This window comes from Bos grunniens, chromosome 12, assembly GCF_055505025.1.
Source record: "Bos grunniens cultivar Pamir isolate PY7600 chromosome 12, Bosgru_T2T1.0, whole genome shotgun sequence".
NCBI lineage: Eukaryota > Metazoa > Chordata > Mammalia > Artiodactyla > Bovidae > Bos > Bos grunniens.
Window position 1 is genome coordinate 12,228,432 of NC_141176.1, and position 26,326 is coordinate 12,254,757.

The following is a 26,326-nucleotide window of genomic DNA, read 5'->3' on the forward strand; positions in this document are numbered from 1 at the left end:
TTTCACCAAAAGAAGATGGGGCCTACTTTTTGTTGCTGTAAGTGATGTTTATAGACTTGTTTTCAGCTTCCCAACAGTTACGAAAACTCATCTAATGTCATAGATTCTTAGAAAAGATAGTAATACATGGAAAGAAAAGATGGGATTTGGCTTAATAAAGATGATAAACATTGAGATACCTCAAAATCAACATTTATTCCCTTTAATTTCCTCACAATAAAAGTTGCTACAAGTAACAGCGATCTTTCAAAACAACATTAAATTGACAACTTCAACTACTGAAAAGTTTCTTTCATGAACTTCAGCCAGTCTCTAATTTGCAAAACAGAAGCCTGGGTAGACTGTATCTATGTTTAGACAGCTTGTATTAATAGCATTCATTACATTTTATTGTATTTGTATATCAACCCACTGCTGGCTTCTCTGTCAATATTTAATGCGCAAAGCTTCAATTCTAATTAATTTTTTTTGCTTTTTGAGTAGTCATCACGTAATGTTTCACTCCAGTTCGATTTCTGGGTTGGGAAAATCTCCTGGAGAAGGGATAGGCTACCCACTTCAGTATTCTTGGGCTTCCCTGGTGGCTCAGACAGTACGAAACCTGCCTGCAATGCAAGAGACCTGGGTTCGATCACTGGGTTGGGAAGATCCTCTGGAGAAGGGCATGGCAACCCACTCCAGTATTCTTGCTTAGAGAATCTCCATGGACAGAGGAGACTGGTGGGCTACAGTCCATGGGGTCACAAAGAATCGGACACAACTGAGCGACTAAGCACAGCACAGCATATAATGTTTCAGAAAGATAAAGAGTAAAAAAGGAGCCTGATCAACTACTAAAAATGGTTTACTTAGTTTCAAACTAAATCATGTGATTAAAACAGGCATTTCCCCAGATGGCTGTCACTTTGCATTTGAGTGCAAACACCAGTGACACCGTCCCACGAGAGCTGAGTGTCAGTCATTCTTAACCTACCAGTTGTAGCTCTGCTTGCCTGTCTTTTCCTTTTTTCATTGTTTTGATTCACAAGGTCAGTAAAGGATGCAGGTGAGAAGGTGCATAAGATATTAAGAGAGGTCCAGAAGTACCACTAATAAATAAAGCAGGGCATTTGAAAAGGTACTGACGAAGCACCTGAGTTACTACGGCTGCACAAGTACATATTCCTGAACAAGGAACCTCCCAGACGATCAGGACTCTGAAGAAAGCACGGGGAAAGAGAACACAGAACTCCACACTGGTTCTTAGAAAAGGGCACCTCTGTGGAGTACCTGCTCTACATTTGCCAACAAATACCACAGGTGGCTTTCTTCTCTCCCATACACACCAAATGGAAGCAATTAAGAGTCTTAATAGTAATGAACCTGGTGGGCATTATGCTAAGCAAAGACAAAGACAAACACTGCATGGTATCACTTATATGTGCAACCTTTTTTAAATTAACTAATTTAATTGGAGGCTAACTACTTTACAATATTGTGGTGGTTTTTGCCATACATTGACATGAATCAGCCATGGGTGTACGTGTGTCCCACCATCCTGAACCCCCCTCCAACCTCCCTCCCCACCCCACCCCTCTGGGTTATCCCAGAGCACCAGCTTTGGGAGCCCTGCTTCATGCATCAAATTTGCATTGGTCATCTATCTTACATATGCTAAGATACATGTTTCAATGCTATTCTATCATATCGTCCCACCTTCACCTTCTCCCTCAAAGTCCAAAAGTCTGTTCTTTACATCTGTGCCTCTTTTGCTGTCTTGCACATAGAGTGGTTGTTACCATCTTTCTAAATTCCATATATATGCGTTATTATACTGTATTGGTGTTTCTCATTTTGGCTTACTTCATTCTGTATAATAGGTTCCAGTTTCATCTACCTTATTAGAACTGACTCAAATGTGTTCTTTTCTATAGCTGAGTGATATTCCATTGTGTATATGCACCACAACTTCCTTATCCATTCATCTGCTGATGGACATCTAGGTTGCTTCCATGTCCTGGCTATTGTAAACAGTGCTGTGATGAACATTGGGGTACACATGTCTCTTTCAATTCTGGTTTCCTTGGTGTGTATGCCCAGCAGTGGGATTGCTGGGTTTTATGGCAATTCTAGGTCCAGTTTTTAAGAAATCTCCACACTGTTCTTATAGTGGCTGTACTAGTTTGCATTCCCACCAACAGTGTAAGAGGATTCCCTTTTCTCCACACTCTCTCCAGCATTTGTTTGTAAACTTTTTGACAGCAGCCATTCTGACTGGCATGAGATGGTACCCCATTGTGGTTTTGATTTGCCTTTCTCTGATAATGAGTGATGTTGAGCATCTTTTCATGTGTTTTTTAGCCATCTGTATGTCTTTGGAGAAATGTCTGTTTGGTTCTTTGGCCCATTTTTTGATTGGGTCATTTATTTTTCTGGTATTGAGCTGCATCAGCTGCTTGTATATTTTTGAGATTAATTCTTTGTCAGTTGCTTCGTTTGCTATTTTTTTCTCCCATTCTGAAGGCTGTCTTTTCACCTTGCTTATAGTTTCCTTCGTCATGCAAAAGCTTTTAAGTTTAATTAAGTCCCATTTGTTTATTTTTGTTTTTATTTCCACTATTCTGGGAGGTGGATCATAGAGGATCTTGCTGTGATTTATGTCAGAGAGTGTTCTATGTTTTCCTCTAAGAGTTTTATACTTTCTGGTCTTATATTTAGATCTTTAATCCATTTTGAGTTTATTTTTGTGTATGGCATTAGAAAGTGTTCTAGTTTCATTCTTTTACAGGTAACTGACCAGTTTTCTCAGAACTACTTGTTAAAGAGATTGTCTTTTCTCCATTGTATATTTTTGCCTGCTTTGTCAAAGATAAGGTGTCCATACGTGCAAAAGATTGCACTCAAATAGAGTAGAAAAGTGATTGCCAGGGTCTGGGCAGTGGAGGAAATAGGGAAAGGTTGGTAAAAGAGTACAGACTTTCACATAGAAGATGAATAGATTCTGAGGATCTAATGGTGTAACATGGTAACTATAGTTAGAAACATTGTGCTGTATAACTGAAATTTGCTAAGACAGTAAAACTTAAATGTTCTCACCAAATAAATATATAAATAAAAAGGTAAATACGTGACATAATGAATGTAGTATATAACTCAGCAGGAGAAATTTTTCACAATGTACCTGTAAGAAACATGTATATTACCATATGTAAAACAGATGCCAGTGCAAGTTCTATGCATAAAGCAGGGCTCTCAAAGCCCATACTCTGGGACAACCCAGAGGGATGGGGTGGGAAGGAAGGTGGGAGGGGGGTTCAGGATGGGGGGACACATGTGCACCTGTGGCTGATGCATGCTGATGTATGTACGGCAAAAACCACCACAATATTGTAGAGTAATTATCCTCCAATTAAAATAAATTAATCAATTAAAAAAAAAAAAAGATGTTACGGGAAAACCCAAACGAACTTTTTGGCAAACCCAATATATCAAATCATTATGCTATACACTTTGAATATAATTTTTCTTGTCAGTTGTACTTCAATAAAGGAAAAGATAAAAGTCTAACCATAGAATCGTCCCCGTATCTTAACACAGATGCTACTCTTTGAGAACAAGCTTGAAAGTTACTGAAGTGGACTGAAATATTCAGAAAGCTCCACTGAGCGTTTCGCCAGCTGCCGTGGGAAGTCCAGTTCCCCTGCTGCCCTGGCGAGTGTGCACGTGTGCAGGGCTGCACCTCAGTTAACCAGTAAATGCTGCGTAGCACTTAATCATTATTCGAAAAAATCAAATGATTAGCGTCTCACTATTCGGTCCTAGCGATAATGCTGCCAAGCTCTGACCTGATCCCATCAGTGTGTAATCATACCCAGCTGTATGGGCCACGAAAGCATTTTCTCTCCTAAGTACTTTCTCTTACGCCATAGATTCTATCTTATTCATCATTTCCTTCATCAAACAGGTGCAAGTTTACTGAATAAAAAGTTTAGTCACTTCGTTTTAGAATCTCCTGAAAGTAATCCAAGAAAGCCTAAATTTTATTTTATTATTTTTTTTTATTCAATTTTAATTTTAAAAAAATTATACATGTGTTCCCCATCCTGAACCCTCCTCCCTCCTCCCTCCCCATACCATCCCTCTGGGTCGTCTTCTAAATCATTTTGCCTACTCAGCAGAAATGCCTTCTCTGCAGTCCTCTAAAGTATATTTGTTAAATGTCTATTATGCACAAGACATCAGGGAGGACACACACAAAACTAAGACTCTTCTCAAGGGGCTCTCTCTTTTCAGGAGAGATGACAGGTGGACGCTTAAGTCCAACAGAAGTCAAAAGAAATCTAAATGGCCTGCTGTAACAATGCAGAGAATGGACCCAAACCTTCAGCCCGAAGTGTTCAGGAGGACTTTATTAAAGAAGTATATTACAGAATATTACAGCCAGAGGGACCTTAGAAAACACCCATTTTACAGATAAGAAAAAGAAAAAAAAAAACAAAAAAAGACAAAGCCCTTTAAGGAGAGAGAGCAATGAACCCAACAGTACATACAGAGACCAACAGTCTGCAGAGGAAGGCAGACCTCTGGATTCCCAGCTTTCTGCTTTTCCATGATCCCAAAATGCCCTCTGAGACTGGGAGGATTTGAATAGGCAAAGATGGGGGAAAGAAGAGAGCAGGCTGGTGAAGATCAAACACTAAAATATAACACTGATAAGGTGCTTGGGCTTCCCGGTGGCTCAGTGGTAAAGAATCCATCTGCCAATGCAGGAGATTAAGAGACACGGGTTCAATCCCTGGGTCGGGATCTCTTGGAGTAGGAAATGGCAAACCACTCCAGTATTCTAGCCTGGAAAATCCCAAGGACAAAGGAGCCTAACAGGCTACAGTCCATGGGGTCTCAAAGAGTCGGACACGACGAAGCAACTAACAAGAAGGTATTTCGAAAACAGTGTGTTAAAATCTGAGGACATGATTTTCAGGGGAGAAATGAGACAAAAGACGGCAAGTGGAGTGAGATTAGACAATGGAAGACATCAAATGACAGCCTGAGAGACTTAGTTTTTCACTAGATGGTTTCATGGACACAGGTAGCAGAATTTACTTATAAAATCCAACTAGAGTTCCTGCAACATTGGTATCATTATATGACACTGATCACCTTAGAGGTTTATAATGAGAGGATAAAGAACCCTTCTGACATGAGAAAGGACAGTTAAGTATAGCAAATTTCTAATGAATGCAATCTCTGTTTTTCAGTATTTCTCTTTCTCCAAAGTGGAGGGTGACACCCTACCAGTAAAAGAAGGGGAGACACTGTGACCCGCTGACGACAGCACTAACTGAGAGAGGTTGCTGTGATACCCCACCTCCTGCTTGGCATCTCTGGGGGGGTTCAGCAGGGTCTTCCCAGAGGTTCCTTTGTCAACTCTTGGCAAGCCTGAAACTCAGTAGGATCTCTATCCTCACTGGATGCTGGGTTCACCCATGCACGTGTAGAGAGGGAGCTGCTCTTCCCTCCACCCAACGCCGAGCCCTTTGCGCCTTATTCTTTACCTTGGGACTAGAAATAGGTGGCACGGTGGTAAAGAATCTGCCTGTCAATTCAGGAGATCCAAGAGATGTGAGTTCAATCCTGGGTTACGAAGATCCCCTGGAGTAGGAAATGGCAACCCACTCCAGTATTCTGGCCTGGAAAATTCCATGGACAGAGGAGCCTGCCAGGCTACAGTCCATGGGGTCACAAACAGTCAGACACGACTGCATACATTCACACACACACACAGAAACAGACAGAGGCAACATACAGGATCTCACACCAACATTCGCATAGCTCTCTAGAGTGATTTCAAAGTACTTTCATAGTCTCTGTTTCGCTGATCATAAAGAAGCAGCAATCCTTGGCTCCAACTCTGCCTTCACCCTATACGTGCTGTGTTGTGCTTAGTCACTTAGTGGTGTTCAACTCTTTGCGACCCCATGGCCTGTAGCCCGCCAGGCTCCTCTGTCCATGGGGATTCTCCAGGCAAGAATACTGGAGTGGGTTGCCATGCCCTCCTCCAGGGGATCTTCCCAACCCAAGGATCGAACCCAGGTCTCCCATATTGAAGGCAGGTTCTTTACCATCTGAGCCACCAGGGAAGCCCCCTATAGCTCTCCCCAGTCCCCCAGAGAGTAGAATACTCTCTCTGTCTCTCTGGTTACTGGTTAGCTCTAACTTCAACCTTTCAACTTAGACAACTCTTGTGAAGCCCTATCTCTATTATCCAACTTAATTATAAACCCTGCCTTTACCAGGAAACTCTTACTGTATTCTACCCACTAAATCTCAGGACATCAGTATCAGCTGGGATACATCAAAGCTGTTTGAACATCACAGCTTGATCTCTAGGACCTTCCTTTTGAAAGCCTGCTCCTTAGCAAAAAAATTATTCCTCAATCGCCAGCTCTGTGTATTCTTGGTCTGCAGCTGTTGAGATGCCAGCAGATTGTGTCTAAGGCAATTCAGGTAACCACAGAAGATCAGAAAAGAATGCACTGACAGAGTTTAACAACTTTTGTGAGGTACACTGGGCTATCAAGTCATCATTTTGCAAAGTGAGAGGAGAGTCATGATTGTTCAGAGCCAGATGAGAACTTGAACTCCTGGGCCTCAGTATCAAGTACTCAATGTCGGACGATTAACTGATCCTCATCCTTCCATGCTGGTACACAGGCTCATCAGTAAAAAATTATTTTTCACTAAATAAAAGTTGGTAGGACTTTATAAATAGTGAACGAGGAGACTGTGAATATTTTATTGCTCATTGTTTAATTCTTGCTTAGAAAAAAAAAGAAAAGGAGTATAAAGTCCTTTTTAAAAACACAGTGACCCACAGATTTCATTGTAACTGAGCACCTACCATGAGCCAGGCACAGTGAGAAGTGCTTTCCATGCATTATCTCATGTGATCCTTACATTAGCCTAACAGAGTGCATATGATTTGTATTCCTAGGTTAGATACCAGGAAACTGAGCCTGAGTAAGATTAGCAACGTGCCCAAAGTCACAGCCATCTGTAAAACAGTTGCGATTGGACCTCTAGCCAGCTAACTACCAAGTCTGTGAACTCAACCAGTAAACCGCCCAACTGGCCCATTTTTATTAAAAAAAAAAACAAAAAACACTCAATTGGCCCGTTTTTATTTTTTTTTTAAATCAAGTTTGAGGCACTAATAAAGAATATGCATTGTTTTTATAAGTTAAAAGACAGAAAAAAAGACCAAACTTCTTTTGAAAGCTTGTTATCCTTAATTTTAAACTAACTTAAAAAACCAAAGGTGCCGTTCACTCTGAGTCTGGTAATTCCATTGAAAATTCTCAGAAACCTCTAGATATTAGAATAAATGCCATCCATCCCTCCATAGACACGTATTCAGTATCTACTGCTTGGCAGCAAGCACTGTACCAGGAACAAAGGACACAGATGAGCAAGAAGCGCGGTCCCTGCCCTTGAGGAGCAGACAAGCTGGGAGGACAGTCATTCTACATGTGGACACAGTGACACATGACGAGTGTGATGATGGGGAGACGGAAGGAAGTTATGCAGAAGCAGGGGAAGCCTAACTCAGCTGGGACAAGAGGACACCTCCGGAGTTAGGGAAGGGGGGTGTGGGAAGGGGATGGCGAGTGCTCCAGGCAGAGAGAAGAACGTGCTTCGAGGACCAGAGTGGAGCTGAGGACTGAAGGAAGTTCAGAGTGGCTCATTGAGGTTAGTGGTTCAGTCTCGTCAGACTCTCTGCAACCCCATGGACTGTAGCCCACCAGGCTCCTCTGTCCATGGGATTTCTCAGGCAAGAATACTGGAGTGGGTTACCATAACCTCCTCCAGGGGATCTTCCTGACCCTGAGATCGAACCCAGGTCTCCTGCATTGGCAGGCGGATTCTTTAGCCCTGAGCCACCTGGGAAGCCCTCAATGTGGCTCAAGCTAACACCAAATGCAAGAAAGGAGGAAGCCAAACCTTAGGACTGGGTAGGTGGGCAGGGGCTGCTCCTGAAGGACCCTTGAAGCCATACTAAAGACTACACCTTCATGGGAAATAGATGGGGAAACAGTGGAAATAGTGTCAGACTTTATTTTTCTGGGCTCCAAAATCACTACAGATGGTGACTGCAGCCATGAAATTAAAAGACGCTTACTCCTTGGAAGAAAAGTTATGACCAACCTAGATAGCATATTCAAAAGCAGAGACATTACTTTGCCAACAAAGGTTCGTCTAGTCAAGGCTATGGTTTTTCCTGTGGTCATGTATGGATGCGAGAGTTGGACGGTGAAGAAGGCTGAGCACCGAAGAATTGATGCTTTTGAACTGTGGTGTTGGAGAAGACTCTTGAGAGTCCCTTGGACTGCAAGGAGATCCAACCAGTCCATTCTGAAGGAGATCAGCCCTGGGATTTCTTTGGAAGGAATGATGCTAAAGCTGAAACTACAGTACTTTGGCCACCTCATGCGAAGAGTTGACTCATTGGAAAAGACTCTGATGCTGGGAGGGATTGGGGGCAGGAGGAGAAGGGGACGACAGAGGATGAGATGGCTGGATGGCATCACTGACTCGATGGATGTGAGTCTGCGTGAACTCCGGGAGTTGGTGATGGACAGGGAGGCCTGGCATGCTGCGATTCATGGGGTCACAAAGAGTCGGACACGACTGAGTGACTGATCTGATCTGATCTGATCTGAAGGGCAATGGGGAACCAACTTGAGCAAAAAAAGACTCAGATTTTGGTTTCACAAGTATCCATCTGGCTGCAGAGTGGAAAGTGGATCACAGTGGGTGTAAGCTTGGGTCTAAGAACCTTGTATTAGGAAACCACTTCTGTAATCCAAGTGATAGGTAGTGGTGAGCTGGGCTGGGTGACAGGTGTTGGAAAGAAGATATTTATAAGGCAGAATGGATAGGAATTGATGGAAGACTGAATGGGGCTGGTGGGTGGTAGTGATTTAAGCCCTGAGGTAATTCTAAAGTTTAGAAGGTAGAAGACCCTATTGTTTAATTTCAACTAGTCATTTAGCTAGGGGAAAAAAAAACCATCTTTGAAAACTTTCTCCATCAAGCAGAAGAAACATACGGCTTTTAAACCGTATTATTATTAGTACCTGGTTTCATTAGTATTCATTAGTACCTGGTTTCAGCCATAACTCACCTGGTTTCCAACCAATAACAGGTGTTCTCCAAGAAGGAAGTCTTTGAGCATATCTTCCATCACTATCATGTGCTAGAGGAAAAACGACTAGAGGTTAATTGTGCTTTGCATAATCAAGGCGAAATAAGAAAGTTGACAGCTATAAAGATTTCTTCATGGAAAGAAAAACATCTATTATAACAGACAATACTCAATTTGATTATGCTAAAATATTAAAATGCATGCTGTGGTCAAAAATAAGTTATATAACCAATTGGGTGACTCATATTGAAGACCTGAAATGGTCTACCTTAGCAAGACTCAACCACTGACTGACATATATTTCAAAGAGTTTTTATAATAGGACTCAAATATTTTTCAGCTATTGTACTTTGGAGAGTTGGCTTATAATTTAATGTGATATTTAAATTAATACTTACTAATATAAATATATAAAGGTTTTCTAAAACAATTGGAGATTTCATGGAAAATCTTACATTGACTTCTTAACTATGACTTTCAATGCATACGTATAGGTTTAGAATTAAAAATGTCAGCAACTATACTCCAAAAAATTATATATTTTTAAAAATTTTTCATATTTTTAAGTTCAAAACATGACACAATATAATAAGAATAAGATTAAAGTTATTCACAGTAGTCACAGAGGAAATTACATTGCTCTTTTGTATCTTGAAAAATAGGACAATCATAAGTAGGTCAAAAAGGCTCATTCAGGATTAAAGGGAGAACTAAAGCCTGGAACGATTCATATCCCTATTTCCTCTTGGTTTTCTGTATCAAAACAATAAAGGCCTCAAAGTACTAAGGTTATTGAAGTTCTCTATTTGTGAAAAAGGCAACTTAACCTTTCGCATCTTATACATGCTGTAGATATTGTTCTCGTTTGCCAGTCTTTTTTTTAAACTTGGTTTGTGATTTTTTTTTTCCCACATCTAAAATATTTTCCTTTTACTTCTCATGTTAAGCAATACCAATATTTTCTTGCAGAGTTTCTAGAAAAACTAAAAAAGTTTTCTCCCTCCTTCAAGAACAGATGAGTTTTCCTTAATGTTTATCTTGGTAATTTTTAAAAAATGCTTTCAGATAAACCATGGAACTGGAGTTTTAATGGGGCTTGAAGTAGGGTGAGCTATTTTGTTCATTCTGGAGTACTTTTTAGAATAAAATGAGATGTTATTAATAATTATGCTGGGACAACAAGTATAAACAGGGACTATTTTGAGTAAACGAGGGTACACAGTTACCCAAGTTAAAAGGGAGACTTACAACATTTGTCTTCTAATTTGAGTTCTAGTGATAATTTGGTCTGCAGAACTCTTCTAACTAAGATGAACAATCAGTGCTGATTTCCAGAAAACATTAAGTTCTTCCAGAAATACCTGGCCTAATCTCCATGAAAAATAGATTGAAAAGTTGGAACAAACACCTAGCTAGCAGGTAAAAAACAATGTGAATACTGAATAATAATCCAAACTATAGCTGTCGTCTTTACTTTTTCTCATGTCTTCCTACTTTTTGCCCTGGTTACACCTAACTAGAATTATTCAAGTCAACAAATGTTAGCTAAGGCTAAGGTCATGCCTACACAGTTCTTCTCTTAACCTCTCGGCCCCCTCGGTACCACAGACAATTTCTTCAAGGTCTCCTCTCCTGATTCCCTTCTACCTCTCTAACGGTTTTTCTCTGTGGTGTTTTGGGTTGTATCTTCTTCTTTTTGCAGCAATTCCTCCTTAAATACTGATTTTCTTCCTTTTTCTGTTCTCTTTCACTCCCTTGTTACCTGCTTTCCTGGGAACCACGGGATTGGGCAGACCAGGTTAAGCCTTCTTGTATGTGGGCACCCATCTGAAGCGGGAAGGAGGGCAACGTGCAGCTCAGTGCTGGAAGAGTCACTGTTGACCCAACTCTCCCTAAATCCACTCATCCATTCCATGGCTTCAACCACTAACTTTACACTGATCTTCAACAGCAAGACCTTTCTTCTTGACTCCAGCCCCACATTTCTGAGCAAATATTGAACTATACTTGGCTGTTTCCCAGTCTACTAGAACTTAATACACCCAAAACGTGGCTCATTCCTTTCTCCACAGCTTCATGCTTTAGCCTGTATTTCTAATCCCAATTAATAGCATCATGTTCTGCAACCTGACCCAATCATCACCATCTTCCTGCCCAACTCAGTTGGCCCTTAGCAAAAGCTAAATCTAAGCTATCCAGCCACTTCAAATTTACTGTATCTATTATTTTTTTCCCCCATTCCCATAGCTTTCATCCAAGTTTTTTTTTTTTTTTTCCTTTCTCATCTCTGGCCTAGATTTTTACCCACCAATGTGGCATCTCAAACTTCAGTGTCTCCGTGAGTCAATATGTGCTCCACAGTACTGACAGTCATTTCTCGGTTCACAATCATGTCAGTTTTTCTCTTCCCCAAAACTCTGTGAATAACTAATACCTTCGGAACAAGGATTACTCCTTATCTTTTTGATTTAGTCTCAGGCGCATCCCCCACACAGTGGAGAATCATTTCCTCTTTACTCTTCTGTGGACTTTCCCGGCAGACCACGTGCTCCGTGAGGGAGGCTCTCTGACTTCCATCCAACAGAAAGCCCCGTCGGCTCTCGCTGCCTCCTGTGCGGCTCCGGTGTGCCCTCTCTGCTCTGTCCCCGCTGTCTCTGTCTTCGTTCAGACCCTCCCGAAGTCCACCTGGACCACTGCCACTGCCTCCTAACTAGTCCCTCTCTGTCTTTGTTCCAACTCACAGGTAATAATACAGAATGAATGCAAAGTGAGCAAAAGTAAAAATGTTCCTCGAAGCTTTCAACAGCTTTCTCACTTCTTCTGAATAGTTTCCCAGTTCCTTCATTAGCAAGGCCCATATAATATGACCTTTTAACTCATCAGCCTCACGTCTTGTCATTCTTCCATTTTAAACCTCACCTCTGGCTATGACAATTAATTAGATGTAGCTTCCTGAACGAGCTCCACTCTTATGTAGTCACGTCTCTGCAGATGCTAGTGTCTCTGCCTGAGTCTTTCAACTTCACCTAGTGAACTCACTTTCCAGGATCCTCCAATCCGGGACCATCACCTCATTGATGCTACCACAGTAACCTGTGTGTACTTCAGTCACACTGTACAGTAACCACGTGCACCTGCTTGCTTTTCCCCTTGCGAGATTCAGGCAACTTGAGCCCCGGAACTGTGTATGTATGTACTTTAATCTCTGTGTTATGATATTGGTCAAAAAGTTTGTTTGGGTTTAAAAATCTGAACCAATTTTTTGACCATTCCAATAATATCCTAGACCAAGCATAGATACAAAACAGACATTTAAAAAAAAATTTTTTTTCAGCTCTGAAGTTCATTAGGTTTAAGAGGCTACTCATCGCTCCTCCAATTTCTCCTCTTTACTACTGCAAGTAAAATATTCCTTAAAGAGAGATATAATAAAAATATACTCCTAATTAAGAACATTCAAAATCTTTTTCCTTCTTTCATTAATTCACTCAACACATATTTACTCAACAGTCACTACGTGCCAGGCACTATGCTATGCGCTAGAGATACAAAATTAAAACAACAACACAAGGTTTTATCTTAGTAGTGTGGAAAACGTGTTTTAAAAATCAATTACAACACAGAGTGGCAAGGAGACCACAGGCACAGAACAAGATGGTATAGAAGCACCTGAATATTCAAGAGGCACGGAAGACACTGCTTCATAGGTGAAGTGCGGCAGAAAGGACAATAGTAACACACACAACAAAACTGAATTTAATCAAGTCACCGTTCCGAGAACTGGCACAGCTAGCACTTTTCATTAATGGTTAATTCATAATGCTTTGTGAAGAGAGGGTACGTTTGGAGACAGGCTACAGAAATCCCTCAGGGCCACTGCGTAAAGTTCACAGCAGCACTGCGGTCCTCCACGTCTGGGTCACGAACACCATGGCAACAGACGCCGTGTCCAAGGGCACGATGGCCCTCCCTGCTACCGAATTTCCTCCATTCCTACACGCTGGGAAGTCTTTTCAATCTTTGCTGCCATGGAGTTTTTCAAATTGTCACTTATGACAAAGTTTCCTGATTCTTTTTAATTCATTCCTTTCTACTACATGAACAGAGTGTGGTAGCACAAATGCTTGAAAATATTTTCCTTACAAGCATGTTTTGGTCTTTGACAGACAAGATTCTTTATTCCTTTGTGCCTTATAAGTAACCTTATTTTCTGTTCTTTTGTTCCCTGCTTGTGTAAGAGCATTAATTCTTTGGAAGAAAAATAAAACTGACATTAGTTAATGGCCCATAGAATGAAAAAAAAAGAAAAAGAAAATCCAGGCTATGCCTTTCACTATGTCATGGATAATTATAATTTGGACAGACTTCAAAAATATTTAATCAAGACTTTTATGGAGAAAGAAGAATTTGCCTAGATACCTTTTATTGTTAATATAATGTAGGGATATAAATTAGGACAATAATCAGAATTGGGGAATGGCAGATAAAAATAATTTACTTTAATTCTCTAATTCCTTAATATAGAGAAAATGGCAAGAAGTACTTCAAACATAATTTGTAAATGTGGGATTATAATATATATGCAAATTGGTGGCCAAATATTAGAGAAATATTTAAGTATGTTTTATATTATAAAATAAATATATGACCACATGACAGAAAATCTGGAAAAGAAAAAATCCTTTTATATTATGAATAATTTTCTCTGGAAAAATTTCTTATTAAAGTGAACATCTATAATACAGCTTTCTGGGCACACACTTATTTCTGTGTTTTAGTGGAAGCACCATATACAAGTGGAAATTTGTCTACTCTGGTCCACTGAAAAATGATTTTAAAAAGTAAAGAATAGAAAAATACTAGGCATTTTCAGAAAAAGGAAAGAAACGTGAGGAAAAGAATACACAGGACACATCCTTTCAATTACTTGAAATGATTTAACTAACAAAAATGCAGGAGAATGAATACGAGTGCTTTCTGTTTTTAATTTAATAATACATTCATTTTACTTAAAGTATAGTTATGTGTGCTATAAAATTTATTACTTTAATCCTTGCAGCAAGTCTTTCCATTCCCAAGTAACTTTGGAAAGAATTCATAACTTTACAATGCACTAATAAAACATGTTTCAACACCTCATTCCGCAACATCTGAATGAAACTTCAGTTCAGTTCAGTTCAGTACAGTTACTCAGTTGTGTCCGACTCTTTGCGACTTAGCAGATTACAAACATAGACATCAGTTATACTTGAACTGGAGTTAATTACCACAGTGTAAGAGGTGATTTAATTACCCATGATTGCAAAATCCTGATCTTACCTGGATGTTGTCATAGAACAAAACATCAGGCACTTTCATTTTCTCGTGGGCATTATAGATTGGTGCACTAACTGTGCCAATCCTCAGAGATCCAGAAGAGACTTCACCTAAACATTTCACATAGGACAGAGAATTACTTATAGGCCTGTCCTCAGAGAAGCCAAGTCCAGCCTGAACAGGATACAATATAGCATCTTTAACATTTTGTAGGCTCATCAAGGAATTTTAATCTAACATCTAAAAGAAATAAGCTTGAAGGTAGTAATAAAACATTATAGCTTTGCAAAAAAATCTTAAAAGCTCTACAAAAAAGGATGAAGATGTTTCAAAATATCAAAAATTTTATTTAAAACAACATATGGCGCAAGCAACATATAGATAAGATTGAGAATGGAAAAACCCAGAACTCAGGCAAGGCACCTTTATGAGCTGTTTGGTCAGAGACTCTAAAATACATATATTTGAAAATTCTAAAGTACCATGAACATAATCTTTTTTTTTTTTTTTTTTTTAGAACCCATAGAAGAATCCGCTAGAGCTCTAGTCAAAAATACAGATGAACTGACCCCAGAACTTTCAAACCACTAGTTTTAGGAAAGGCCCAGATCTGTGCCTCCAAAGAAGCGCCACAGGCGTTACAGTCGTTCTGTGGTGATTATACTGTATTGTTCCCTATTTGCTTTAAATAGTTGGTCTAGAATAGAAAATGAGCTCCTTAAAGCCATGAAACTAAGTTATAAATTTCTTCCAGTCAGGGGACACATCTCACATGTGTTCTCTAGGGTAAGAAGAGACACATGCTCACTGCAGGAAGGTCCATGATAACAACGTAACAGTTTCAGTTGCTGTGGTCGTACTGACCATCATAGAAGCTATTATTTATTGAGGACCTTCCATGTGCCAGACCTCAGCTTCGGCTCATTGTTTTCTCACATGATTTCATGTAAATCTCTTAACAAGGAGACAAGAATTATGAGGAAGCTAAGAAGAACACGAATTAAATAATTTGCTTAGACTCACCCAGCTAGTATGGGTAGAGCTAAAAACAGAATTTAGTATAGGATGCTGTTCTTTCTGGGCTTCCCAGGTGGCTTAGTGGTAAAGAATCCATCTGCAAAGCAGGGAGACATGGGAACCCTGGGTCAGGAAAACCTCCTGGAGAAGGAAATGGCAACCCACTCCAGTGTTCTTGCCAGGGAGATCCTATGGACAGAAGCCTGGTGGGCTACAGTCCACGGGGTGGCGAAGAGGCAGACATGACTTAGCAACTAAATGACAACAACAACGATGTTCTTTCTGCAGTGTGATCTCCAAATAAATTTCATCCTGTGGATATACCTGAGCAAGCAGGTGGACAATTACAATGTCTTAGGCAACTGTCCCATCTTTTCTCCCTTCTCTTTAAAATTGGCTATTTTTGTGCTAGAGCACTTTGAAAAACAAGGAGAGAAACCAATATTTGCTTCTATGGAGTACCATGACCAATTTTGAGGTTTAAATAATTACACTCCCAGCCTGTTGAATCACCACTGAGTGCTACACATTTGCCAAAACACAGTAGGCCTCTCCCTCCAATAGCTCCTTGCCATTTCCTTTCATTCACAAGTTCTATTTAGCAGAGAAAACCATGAGCTGCCACACCAAGAATTTACTATTTATTTACTACTTTCAGGTCTCTGAAAGAAAGTGAAGTTGCTCAGTCGTGTCTGACCCTTTGCGACCCCATGGACAGTAGCCTAACAGGCTCCTCCGTCCATGGGATTTTCCTGGCAAGAGTACTGGAGTGGGTTGCCATTTCTTTCTCCAGGAGATCTTCCTGACCCGGGGATCAAACCCAGGTCTCCCACATTGCAGGCAGACGCTTTACCGTCTGAGCCACCAGGAAGTCCATCAGGTCTCTGAAATAGACCCTATATAAAACTATAAAGGGAAAGACAAGGACTGTGGCAGTGAATTTACTACATACTTGTATGCTGAGATGACACGTTACTTCAGGTTCAAACAGCATTTGATACCATCTATGGTTTTTCCTGTGGTCATGTATGGATGTGAGAGTTGGACTGTGAAGAAGGCTGAGCACCGAAGAATTGATGCTTTTGAACTGTGGTGTTGGAGAAGACTCTTGAGAGTCCCTTGGACTGCAAGGAGATCCAACCAGTCCATTCTGAAGGAGATCAGCCCTGGGATTTCTTTGGAGGGAATGATGCTAAAGCTGGAACTCTAGTACTTTGGCCACTGGAAAAGACTCTGATGCTGGGAAGGATTGGGGGCAGGAGGAGAAGGGGACGACAGAGGATGAGATGGCTGGATGGCATCACTGACTCAATGGACATGAGTTTGAGTGAACTCCAGGAGTTGCTGATGGACAGTAACAGTTTCAGTTGCTGTGGTCGTACTGACCATCATAGAAGCTATTATTTATTGAAGACCTTCCATGTGCCAGACCTCAGCTTCGGCTCTTCTTGCCTGGAGAATCCCATGGGCGGAGGAGCCTGGTGGGCTGCAGTCCATGGGGTTGCTAAGAGTCGGATACGAATGAGCGACTTCACTTTCACTTTTCACTTTCATGCACTGGAGAAGGAAATGGCAACCAACTCCAGTGTTCTTGCCTGGAGAATCCCAGGGATGGGGGAGCCTGGTGGGCTGCAACCATCTATGGGGTTGCACAGAGTTGGACACGACTGAAGTGACTTAGAGTAGCAGTAGCATGGCTTAGTTTATGAAAGATACCTATTCAGTAGATTTAGGACTTTAAGAAAATTTAAATAACTCAGCTAATGTTTATTGCTAAAATTTCAAGCTAGAAAAGGGAAAGGCACTCAGAGAATGGTGATGATAGTACTTCCCTGGTAGAAAGGTGGCTAGCAGGCTTCTAAGAAATCTCATGGGATGGCATTAACTTGGTAAATTTGTCAAGGTCCTCAGTCTGGTAGGCTCAAAATCTGATTTTATCCTTACAATAGAGAGCACACCCGACTCCCAGGAGAATGTTAAAGACATATATTTTTATCTATACATAAATTGATATATAAAGCCAGAACTGCAATATATTACATTGCAATGAAAATGGAAAATTTCATATAGACTACATGATATATGGTTTCTATATCAGCATTTTAATCAGAAGGAGACTTGCATGGAAAGCTAAATCCTTATCAGAAAGCTGTTTGGTGAACCTCATCCTCTGAACAGGAGGATAAATTACAGGAATTCTCTATAAGAAAGAAGATATTAAAGATGAATGGGACCAGATAAGTCAAAAGTCTCTTAGTTTCCTTATCTCCTTCCTACACAAGGCTTAGATGGGAACTGCCAGCACTGGCTTATTACTGAGATTAAACAATCTATCATTTGAATGATGCAATCTTTTTTCTTTTTTTTTGGATATGTTGACGGATTCAATCAAGTGCTGTTATGAATCTCCAAGTCCCAGAGTTATTCTGTCTCTGAGTTGTCTCTGCGTTTCTGTAGCCAGATCCATCAGTATGTTGAGTTTATAGTTTTACTGTAAAAAAATCACCTTATCTCCTTAATATAAAGTTCTCGTTCCAGTGTATCAACTATTAAAAACATCTACTGCAAAGAAAGTCACAATAAGTCCCTTTAAGAGAGTGATCACACATTGGATATTTTTATAAGACAGTTAACGACCCTTAAAAAACAGAGAACCTGTCTTTGTGCTCTAAATGAAGAACAGCGTACTTTTACAGAAAGATCTAAACCTCTCCCAAACTCAAATTATACTTATGGCTATCCAAAATAAAAGTAGCACAAAAGACAACCAGGTAGAAATGAAAGGAGTAAGAAGGCATGAAGTGATACTCAGAGTATTATTTCAGTCTACATCAACCTAGACAGTTTCCCAAACGTGTCCTGTAGCACACTGGTGGTCCCCAAAATGTAAATGTGCAAAGAGAACAGAATGCTAGGTCCTATGGTGAAATACCCTTGAAATAAAAGGTAAAACAAAGTTACATGTTTATTTACAGTAGGAATTCTCTGAGCTTTTAATATTCATGTCAATTGTGACCTCTTGGGGGAGAACCTACATCTGGTATGCACTGAAATAAAGGAAACATTTTTTTAAATAAAAGATTCTTCAACACAATACGTGAAACAAAATGGGTGGAGAACAAAAACATTTTTAACTGAAATAATAATAATTTATTACATTATTATTAATATAATAATATGTAGCTCAGACGGTAAAGAATCCACCTGCAATGCAGGATACCTCAGTTCGATTCCTGGATTGGGAAGATAACCTAGAGAAGGCAACAGCAACCCTCTCCAGTATTCTTGCCTGGAGAATTCCATGGAGATTCCATGGAGCCTGGCAGGCTACAGTCCATGGGGGTGTAAAGAGTTGGACACAACTGAGCAATTTTCATACACACACACACGTAATAAATAATACAAATGTTTAATAATTCACTTAAAAGAGAAATGATTCAAATACTTACATTTGTAATCCTCCAGTTCAGACTCTGGACTATTATCAGTGGTTATTTCTATTGCAGCATCTGCCAGATTTTTTTCTAATGCTGATCTTGCAAGGCTTGGTAAAAACCTGGTGGGGTGGGAAGGATGGATTGATAAGTCAAAGCTTTCTATGATTCCAAAATATCTTCTGACACTTAGACAGACAGAAGGATGATCCGTCTTGATCTGTAAAAAAACAGCTTGAGAATACTTAAATCTTCTGTTTTCTGAACACAGTATAGTATCCCATTTCCCACAGCAATCTTTTACAACTTTTAATAGAGATTCATACTTTTTTCCATTAAAGCATTATATGCCACTCATTAAATTTATTCTTAGGTTTGCAAAGCTTTCTATTATTATTTTGAATGGTATTATTTTTTTAAAAATTCGACTTCTTTATTGATTTTTACTGGAATATATGGATAGGAATATCACTGACTTGGGTGTATAAGTAATATCACTATATTCCAACTGTTCTAAAATGTAGTTTACATGAAGCTTCTCTTGAATTTTTTTATGTAGCTAATCATATAACTTTTAGCCAGTCTAAAAGTACAAGAGACAACATTCTCGTTTAGTTCCTAACTCCATAAAGCAATATATCCTAAGAATGTTTGCTATAAAATTTTAGGGCCTACCCTTTACCAGATTAAGAACTCCTCTTTGACTCATGGTTAGCTAAGCATATTGTTTGTTTACTTCTGCTTTGGTTTGTTTTCAAGTTTGGCTGCTGAGTTCTATCAAATCCTTTTTAATGATTTATTAAAATGAAAATTTTTCTCAGTAATATGTTAATATGTAATGTGTTCATAGGCTTTCCCTTGTGGCTCAGACAGTAAAGAGTCTGCCTGCAGCACAGGAGACCCGGGTTCGATCTCTGAGTCGGGAATATCTCCTGGAGAAGGAAATGGCAACTGACTCCAGTATTCTTGCCTGAAAATCCCATGGACGGAGAGGCTGGCAGGCTACAGTCCATGGGGTTGCAAAGAGTCAGACTTGACTGAGTGACTTCACTCTTACTCACTCATGCTAATATGGTAAATTTAAAAAAAGAATATTGAAATTTCTTCACATTCTTGAGGTAACTCCAGGTTGTTCATAATTTATTTATATGGATAAATTATATATAATATATATCTACACTTGGTTTGTTAGCATTTCATTTAGGATTTCTGTACACATTCCATGAATGCGATTTATAATTTTCCTTTCACATATTATTCTTGTCTGGTTTAGGTATCATGATTATACTAGACTCAAAGTGAACTGGTATGTTTTCACTGTCTACTCACTAGAATGGCCTCTAAAATGCTTTGTATATGATTATTTCATTCATTCCAAAGTATTACTTTCCCTTAGGCTTTGAAACTCTTTGTGTTACTTAGCATTAACTATTTACTTCTATTAAGTATAACTTAGTTCTGACTAAGAAAACACTGGCTAGATAATAAATCTATCTTTCTGTATGTATTTTCTTCAGCTCATGACCCTAAAAAATAGGCAATTGAAGCATTTTTTTTCTAATTTTCATTTAGAAGTTGAATTGTCTACTTAAGAGAATCAACTTTATTATTTCTCATGATTATTAGTTATTCAAAGAATTACTCCAAAGCACTGGAAACAAGCCTCACTTTAGCCTCATTTCACCACAGAACAAACTGAAGTTGCAACACAAGGAAGTTACTTTGACTACAAGAAAATTGTCCACTAAGCTGAAAATGTATAGAGGGCAGTTAACAGATTTTCCTAAGCTGAATACAGTTTCTCTTTTAATTCCTCTAATGTAAAAGGAATGAATGGACAACAGTTAAAATCACCAGAAAAATAATTAAAAGATCATGTGAAAAGAGTCTAAAAGAAATCTTCAGGTTGATTGGATGGTGTTATTAATCTTTTCTAACTACTCTTTTAAACATGATTCTGTAAGGAAATTCTATGTCAGTGTTTAAAATAATTTCCAAACAAGTATAAAAAACAGTAGTAGTAGAAAAAATAGTAGACTGAAAAGATGCTAGTTTTTTCATACTTGGGCAACAGGACATGTCATACCACCCTGCATGGAAAGCTCCAGTGCAAGTTTAGGAAGTGCCATGTGTAATGCTTAAGACCTCTCTCTCATTAGATAATGAATCAGCATTCAAATGCCAAACCTACTTTTCCTTATTCACTGCTGTCCCATTTGAGTACTTAGCTTTATCACGTATAAAAATCTCTTTCTTATTATGCCTAAGTAAAGGTCCATCCAGTCAAGGCTATGGTTTTTCCAGTGGTCATGTATGGATGTGAGAGTTGGACTGTGAAGAAAGCTGAGCACTGAAGAATTGATGCTTTTCAACTGTGGTGTTGGAGAAGACTCTTGAGAGTCCCTTGGACTGCAAGGAGATCCAACCAGTACATTCTAAAGGAAATCATTCCTGGGTATTCACTGGAAGGACTGATGCTGAAGCTGAAACTCCAATACTTTGGCCACCTCATGTGAAGAGTTGACTCACTGGAAAATACCCTGATGTTGGGAGGGATTAGGGGCAGGAGGAGAAGAGGACGACAGAGGATGAGACAGCTGGATGGCATCACTGACTCGATGGACGTTGAGTCTGAGTGAACTCCGGGAGTTGGTGATGGACAGGGAGGCCTGGTGTGCTGCAATTCATGGGGTCGCAAAGAGTCGGACACGACTGAGCAACTGAACTGAACTGAACTGAAGATAATAAGGGGAACACTGCATACAAGGCTGAAAAAGCTACATGTTCAGACTGATAACTTTTTCCAGACCTGAGCACAGACTATCAAACTTCTGTGTACTATTTTAGCAAAGACCCAGAAAGTTGGATTCAGTGAGAAAGGAGAATATGGTTACCTGGAAAGACAGGCTTTGGTGACAGCATTGTGAAGGTTCTCATTAGGGTACTGTGACAGCCGACGAGAAATCCTCAACAGCTGTCTGGTAGAAAGGGACGCCGCCAGTGACTGCGCCTACCAAAAGACAAAGACAGGCTGGTGAAGAGTTCTGTTTCAACTTGCGGAAAGTGCCTTTGGATGGGTATCATAGCAGAATTCATTATTCCTGAATGACAAGGCCAAACTTAACTATGTACTTACTGTTAATGAATTACAAACAAACAAAAACCAATTTACACTTAAAACATCCTTAAAGACAGCTTTTTAAAAAAAATCCATGAAAAGTATTTATTAATTAAATTCAATTAAAGTGCTGTGTATACATGTGTTTTTTGTTTTTTCTTTTTTTCTAAGGCGGGGAAGGAGGTTAGATAGAGGAAAGATGTTACATTGTACAGATTGAACCTGGTTAAGGATAGCCCTTATGTACAACTAACTGAGGCTTCCCCAATGGCTCAGTGGGTAAGGTATCTGCCTGTAAAGCAGGAGACACAGTAGAAGGGGGATTGATCTCTAGGTCTGAAAGATCCCCTGGAGGAGGAAATTACAACCTACTCCAGTTTTCTTGCCTGAAAAGTCCCACAGCAGAGGAACCTGGCTGGCTACAGTTCATGGGGTCACAAAGAGTCAGACAGGACTAAGTGAATGAACACACACACATTCATTTCCACTCCCACCCTGATTATACAAAGCGAAACTGTTAAGATAGCCAGAAAATGCTCTGAGCTTTAAGTAATTATCTGGCTTCTGAAATAGAGAAAAGGAGTTGTGGACAGTTTAGGCTGCTGATCACAGAGGTGTCAACCAGTTATCACCTGGGTGGCAGCTTACAGTTGGGAAACCCTCTCTTACACTGTTAGAATAATTTTACTTTATATTCTTATTCTTCCCCAAATCCCATTAAGAGAGCTGCTAGTAAAGAGCTCAGGACATCATTAAGTACCAATAAACATTTGTGGACTTGAATTTGAAATTATCTTAGCAGACAGCATAATGCATTGCATAATGCAATGTTTATAAGCTTTTTATAAGCTTTGGAGTCAGACAAATCAGTCTTCCATTTATTAGCTATGTGATTTTTGGCAAGTTACTTAATCTCTTCAGGCCCCAATTTCCTCATCTTTAAAATGACAAGAAAGCCCTCACTTTTAAGTGTTATGAGTATGAGGATTAAATTAGAAAATTATTCTAAAGCACTTAGCAGAGGTCAGACACTTATGGGTGTTCAACAAACAGCAGCAATTATTATTCAAAGTCAGCCTCCTCAAAATGAAAAAAAAAAATCTAATAGGGAACGGGATCTACACGTTAGTAGAAATCTAATGCATCAAATTGTTACTGGCCTCGTTCCTAACATAGATCAGCAGCATTAGAAGATAGTAGTTTTAAATCAAGAGGAGAACTTTTAAAGAAACTGGTCCTCTGGGATGGGAGAGGGGCAGAAGAGGCCAGGGTGAAATGTCACTGAGTCTGACCAGGGCAGTTAAGTGGCCCTGAGCCCCTGAGGAAAGGGAAAGGGGACTCTATCAAATTAACCAAGGATCCAGAACGGATGGTGGGAGGATGCTAAAACTACACTACACATTTGTTCCTTTTAACACTTTGCTTAAGGTCATCTCTGCACCTCCCAAGGAAGCAAAAAAGGAATTTATTGCTCCTTCCTCGTGTATTTCACAGCTCCATGAGATGCAGGTCTGCTGTTATTAGCTTTATATTTCAGCTACAACTTGGATTAAACACTCCTTTGGGGACTAGGTTAGGAGCATGACCACTTTTTATGACATACCCTTTTTTCTATTAAAAAACACATTCTAAGTTTCAGGGACTTCATAAGCAAAACATTTGGTTCAGACTTGTTCAACAAATTTGCATTCTAGACACAGAGACAATATTTAAATATAAAAAAGCATAACGTGCAATTCAAAATAGCATATAATTTAATGCAAAAATAAGTGGAGCACTTGACAACTGCTATAGGGGCTTAAAAATGTTCAAGTGGGTAGGAGAAATGCTATGAACAAAGGGAGGAAAGCAACAAGAACAGAAATACATGCAGAATGTAAGGAAAGCAACCCAGCTTTACTAGAGGGTCCTGCTGGAAAGTTTACTCCCAAATATCAAAGATCCATGAATTACGCTTAAGGAGTTGGTATTTCTTCTAAAGGCAACAGGACTGTGCTATGTGCAAAGCAGTAACATGGTTTTAGAAAGACTAACCTGGCAGTAGTAGGCAAAGTAGTTGAAGGACAAAGAACTGAGGCAGGAATCAGAAAGGCACTTCAATTACTTACTATGAAGAGATAAAGTCCTACAGTAAGGTTACTTGCAAGAAGAAGGAAGTTGTTGTTCAGCCGCTAAGTCGTGTCCGACTTTTTTGGTGACCCCATAGACTGTAGCCCGTGAGGCTACTCTGTTCATGGGATTTTCCAGGCAAGAATACTGGAGTGGGTTGCCATTTCCTCCTCCAGGGGATCTGACCGACCCAGGGATGGAATCCATGTCTCCTGCATTGGCAGGAGGATTCTTTCCCACTGAGCCACCTGGGAAGCCCAATAAGAAAGCAGAGAAGGGATTAAACAAATGTTTCAAAGGACTTGGCAACGGATGGATATGAAACAGTAGGAAGAATTAAGGATAAGATTGTTTTAGCTAGTATGACTGAAAGTGTCAGAAGTTAAATATGATCTAGCAATTCTCACTCAATACTTGAGACCGTGAAAAACTCTGATTTTAATCGTGGAAAATGTTTGACAAATGACTCCAACCAGAGGATTCTATGACAAGAGTCCCATTAAACCACATGGTAACTTTCCAGGTTAAAATATTCTAGTCTAATTCCAAACATGATACTGAATTTGGGCTTCGTATTTCATTCCAGTGATCAAGAAGGACTTCTCATGAGTTTGAAAAATACTGAGTCAGTTAATAACACCAAAATGCTTTACAATAATATCCAGTATTAAATCAGAAAGAAGCTTTAGGTTGAGCCACTTAAGTGTTGAATAAAGGGTTTGGCTGTTTCTGCTCTCACATTATTGCCAATGAAAAATTGAGAATCTAATTTAAAAACCCTAATACACTTAACATTTATCATATCAAACTTCTAACTGCAGTTTTAGGTAAGGATATGAGCATACTGAAGAGCATACCTCAAGGGTTTTTTGGATTAACATGATTAAAATAGCAATTCAGCTTAGAAATATTAGAGGTTTAAGATAAAAAATTATTTAAAAATAAATTCTTTTTTTCCTCTTAAAGAATTATTTTTTATGAAAATGTAATGTTCTCTGGGAGAGAAAACTCTAGGGACAACATATTAATTAATAATTAATTAATTTATTCATGTATTCATCAAACATTTGTTAACTTTTCTACTATGTGCCAGGCACCAGGATGGGAGATAGTTGGTACAAAAAAGATACTTTGACCCTCCTTTGTCTCCCTGAAAGCAGGAACCGCCCATGAAAAAATACCCTCCCTGTACCAGGAGGCTAGAAGGCATCCTTAGCACCAGAAACAGGGAATTTAGGGCTGAGAGGGTTATATTAACAAACCTTGTTTCTTTTTCACAAAATTACCACTCCAAGCCCAAATGTCTTTGTATTGTCAATTCTTCACAATTTTATTGTTTCTTTGTTTAAAAGGTATAAACACTGCCTGCTTTGGTCACTTCTTTAAGTCTCAGATTTTTATGGGGCTCCTGCATCTACAAAATTAAATCTGCTGTTTTGCTCTTGTTAAACAGTCTCATGTCAATTTAATTCTTAGGCCACCGAAAGAACTTAAAGAGAAAGAAGGGAAAAGTTTTCTGGCCTATACCATCCCAAACATAAACAGAATCAGAAATAGAGAATCAACAAGGAAAGAGAAGTTAGAAGCTAGAGATAAAGTTGTTGGCATCCACACAGAGGTGATACTTGAAGCCGTAAGAATACATGAGATTGCTCAGCAGAGGAGAGAGCGGAGTAGAGCCAAAGCTCCAGGAACACCCAGGTACTCCTCTAGAGCTAAAACTTGTTTTCTGTGACACCAGCCAGGAGAAGCTGGAAGAAATGTTAAAATCACTGAAACAGTAACATACACATAGGAGAAAGCATAGCAGAAGGGATAAAAATATCAGCTTAAAAAATAGATTTTAAAGCACTGAACTCTAAGAATATAAAGCAGCAGCCTGTCAACAACAGAAAATTCCATGGAGAAAACCCAGACTTACTGTTGGATCTTGCGTCTCTCTGAGTTTGTGTGTAAATGACAACAATTTGTCCAAAGCTTCCGGAGGCATATCTGGGACCTATTTTATGAGAGGATTAAGGAAAGAAAGAATAAATTGGGATATATGATCAAGCAACCAGAAATTATGGCTACTTATCAAACAATATTAAAATTATGTTTTTATAAAGTCTCTGATTATAGGTATCATGCTTAACCTGTGGATAAATT

General features: G+C 39.4%; 1 protein-coding gene across 3 annotated transcripts in view; it reads right to left on the reverse strand.

Annotated features, from left to right (window-relative positions):
• VWA8 (von Willebrand factor A domain containing 8) overlaps window positions 1-26,326 on the reverse strand; it is a 390,356-nt gene that overhangs the window by 245,234 nt on the left and 118,796 nt on the right. For all 3 annotated transcript variants that reach the window (XR_015137814.1, XM_086328813.1, XM_086328812.1), the window contains 5 exons: window positions 26,100-26,177; window positions 21,846-21,961; window positions 18,967-19,073; window positions 14,504-14,610; window positions 9,164-9,235 (listed from right to left, as the gene is read on the reverse strand). Coding sequence is in view for 2 of the 3 variants with exons in the window: in XM_086328813.1 (XP_086184939.1) it covers window positions 9,164-9,235; window positions 14,504-14,610; window positions 18,967-19,073; window positions 21,846-21,961; window positions 26,100-26,177 (480 nt within the window). In the remaining variant the exon portion in view is untranslated. The remainder of the gene's footprint in view (window positions 1-9,163; window positions 9,236-14,503; window positions 14,611-18,966; window positions 19,074-21,845; window positions 21,962-26,099; window positions 26,178-26,326) is intronic.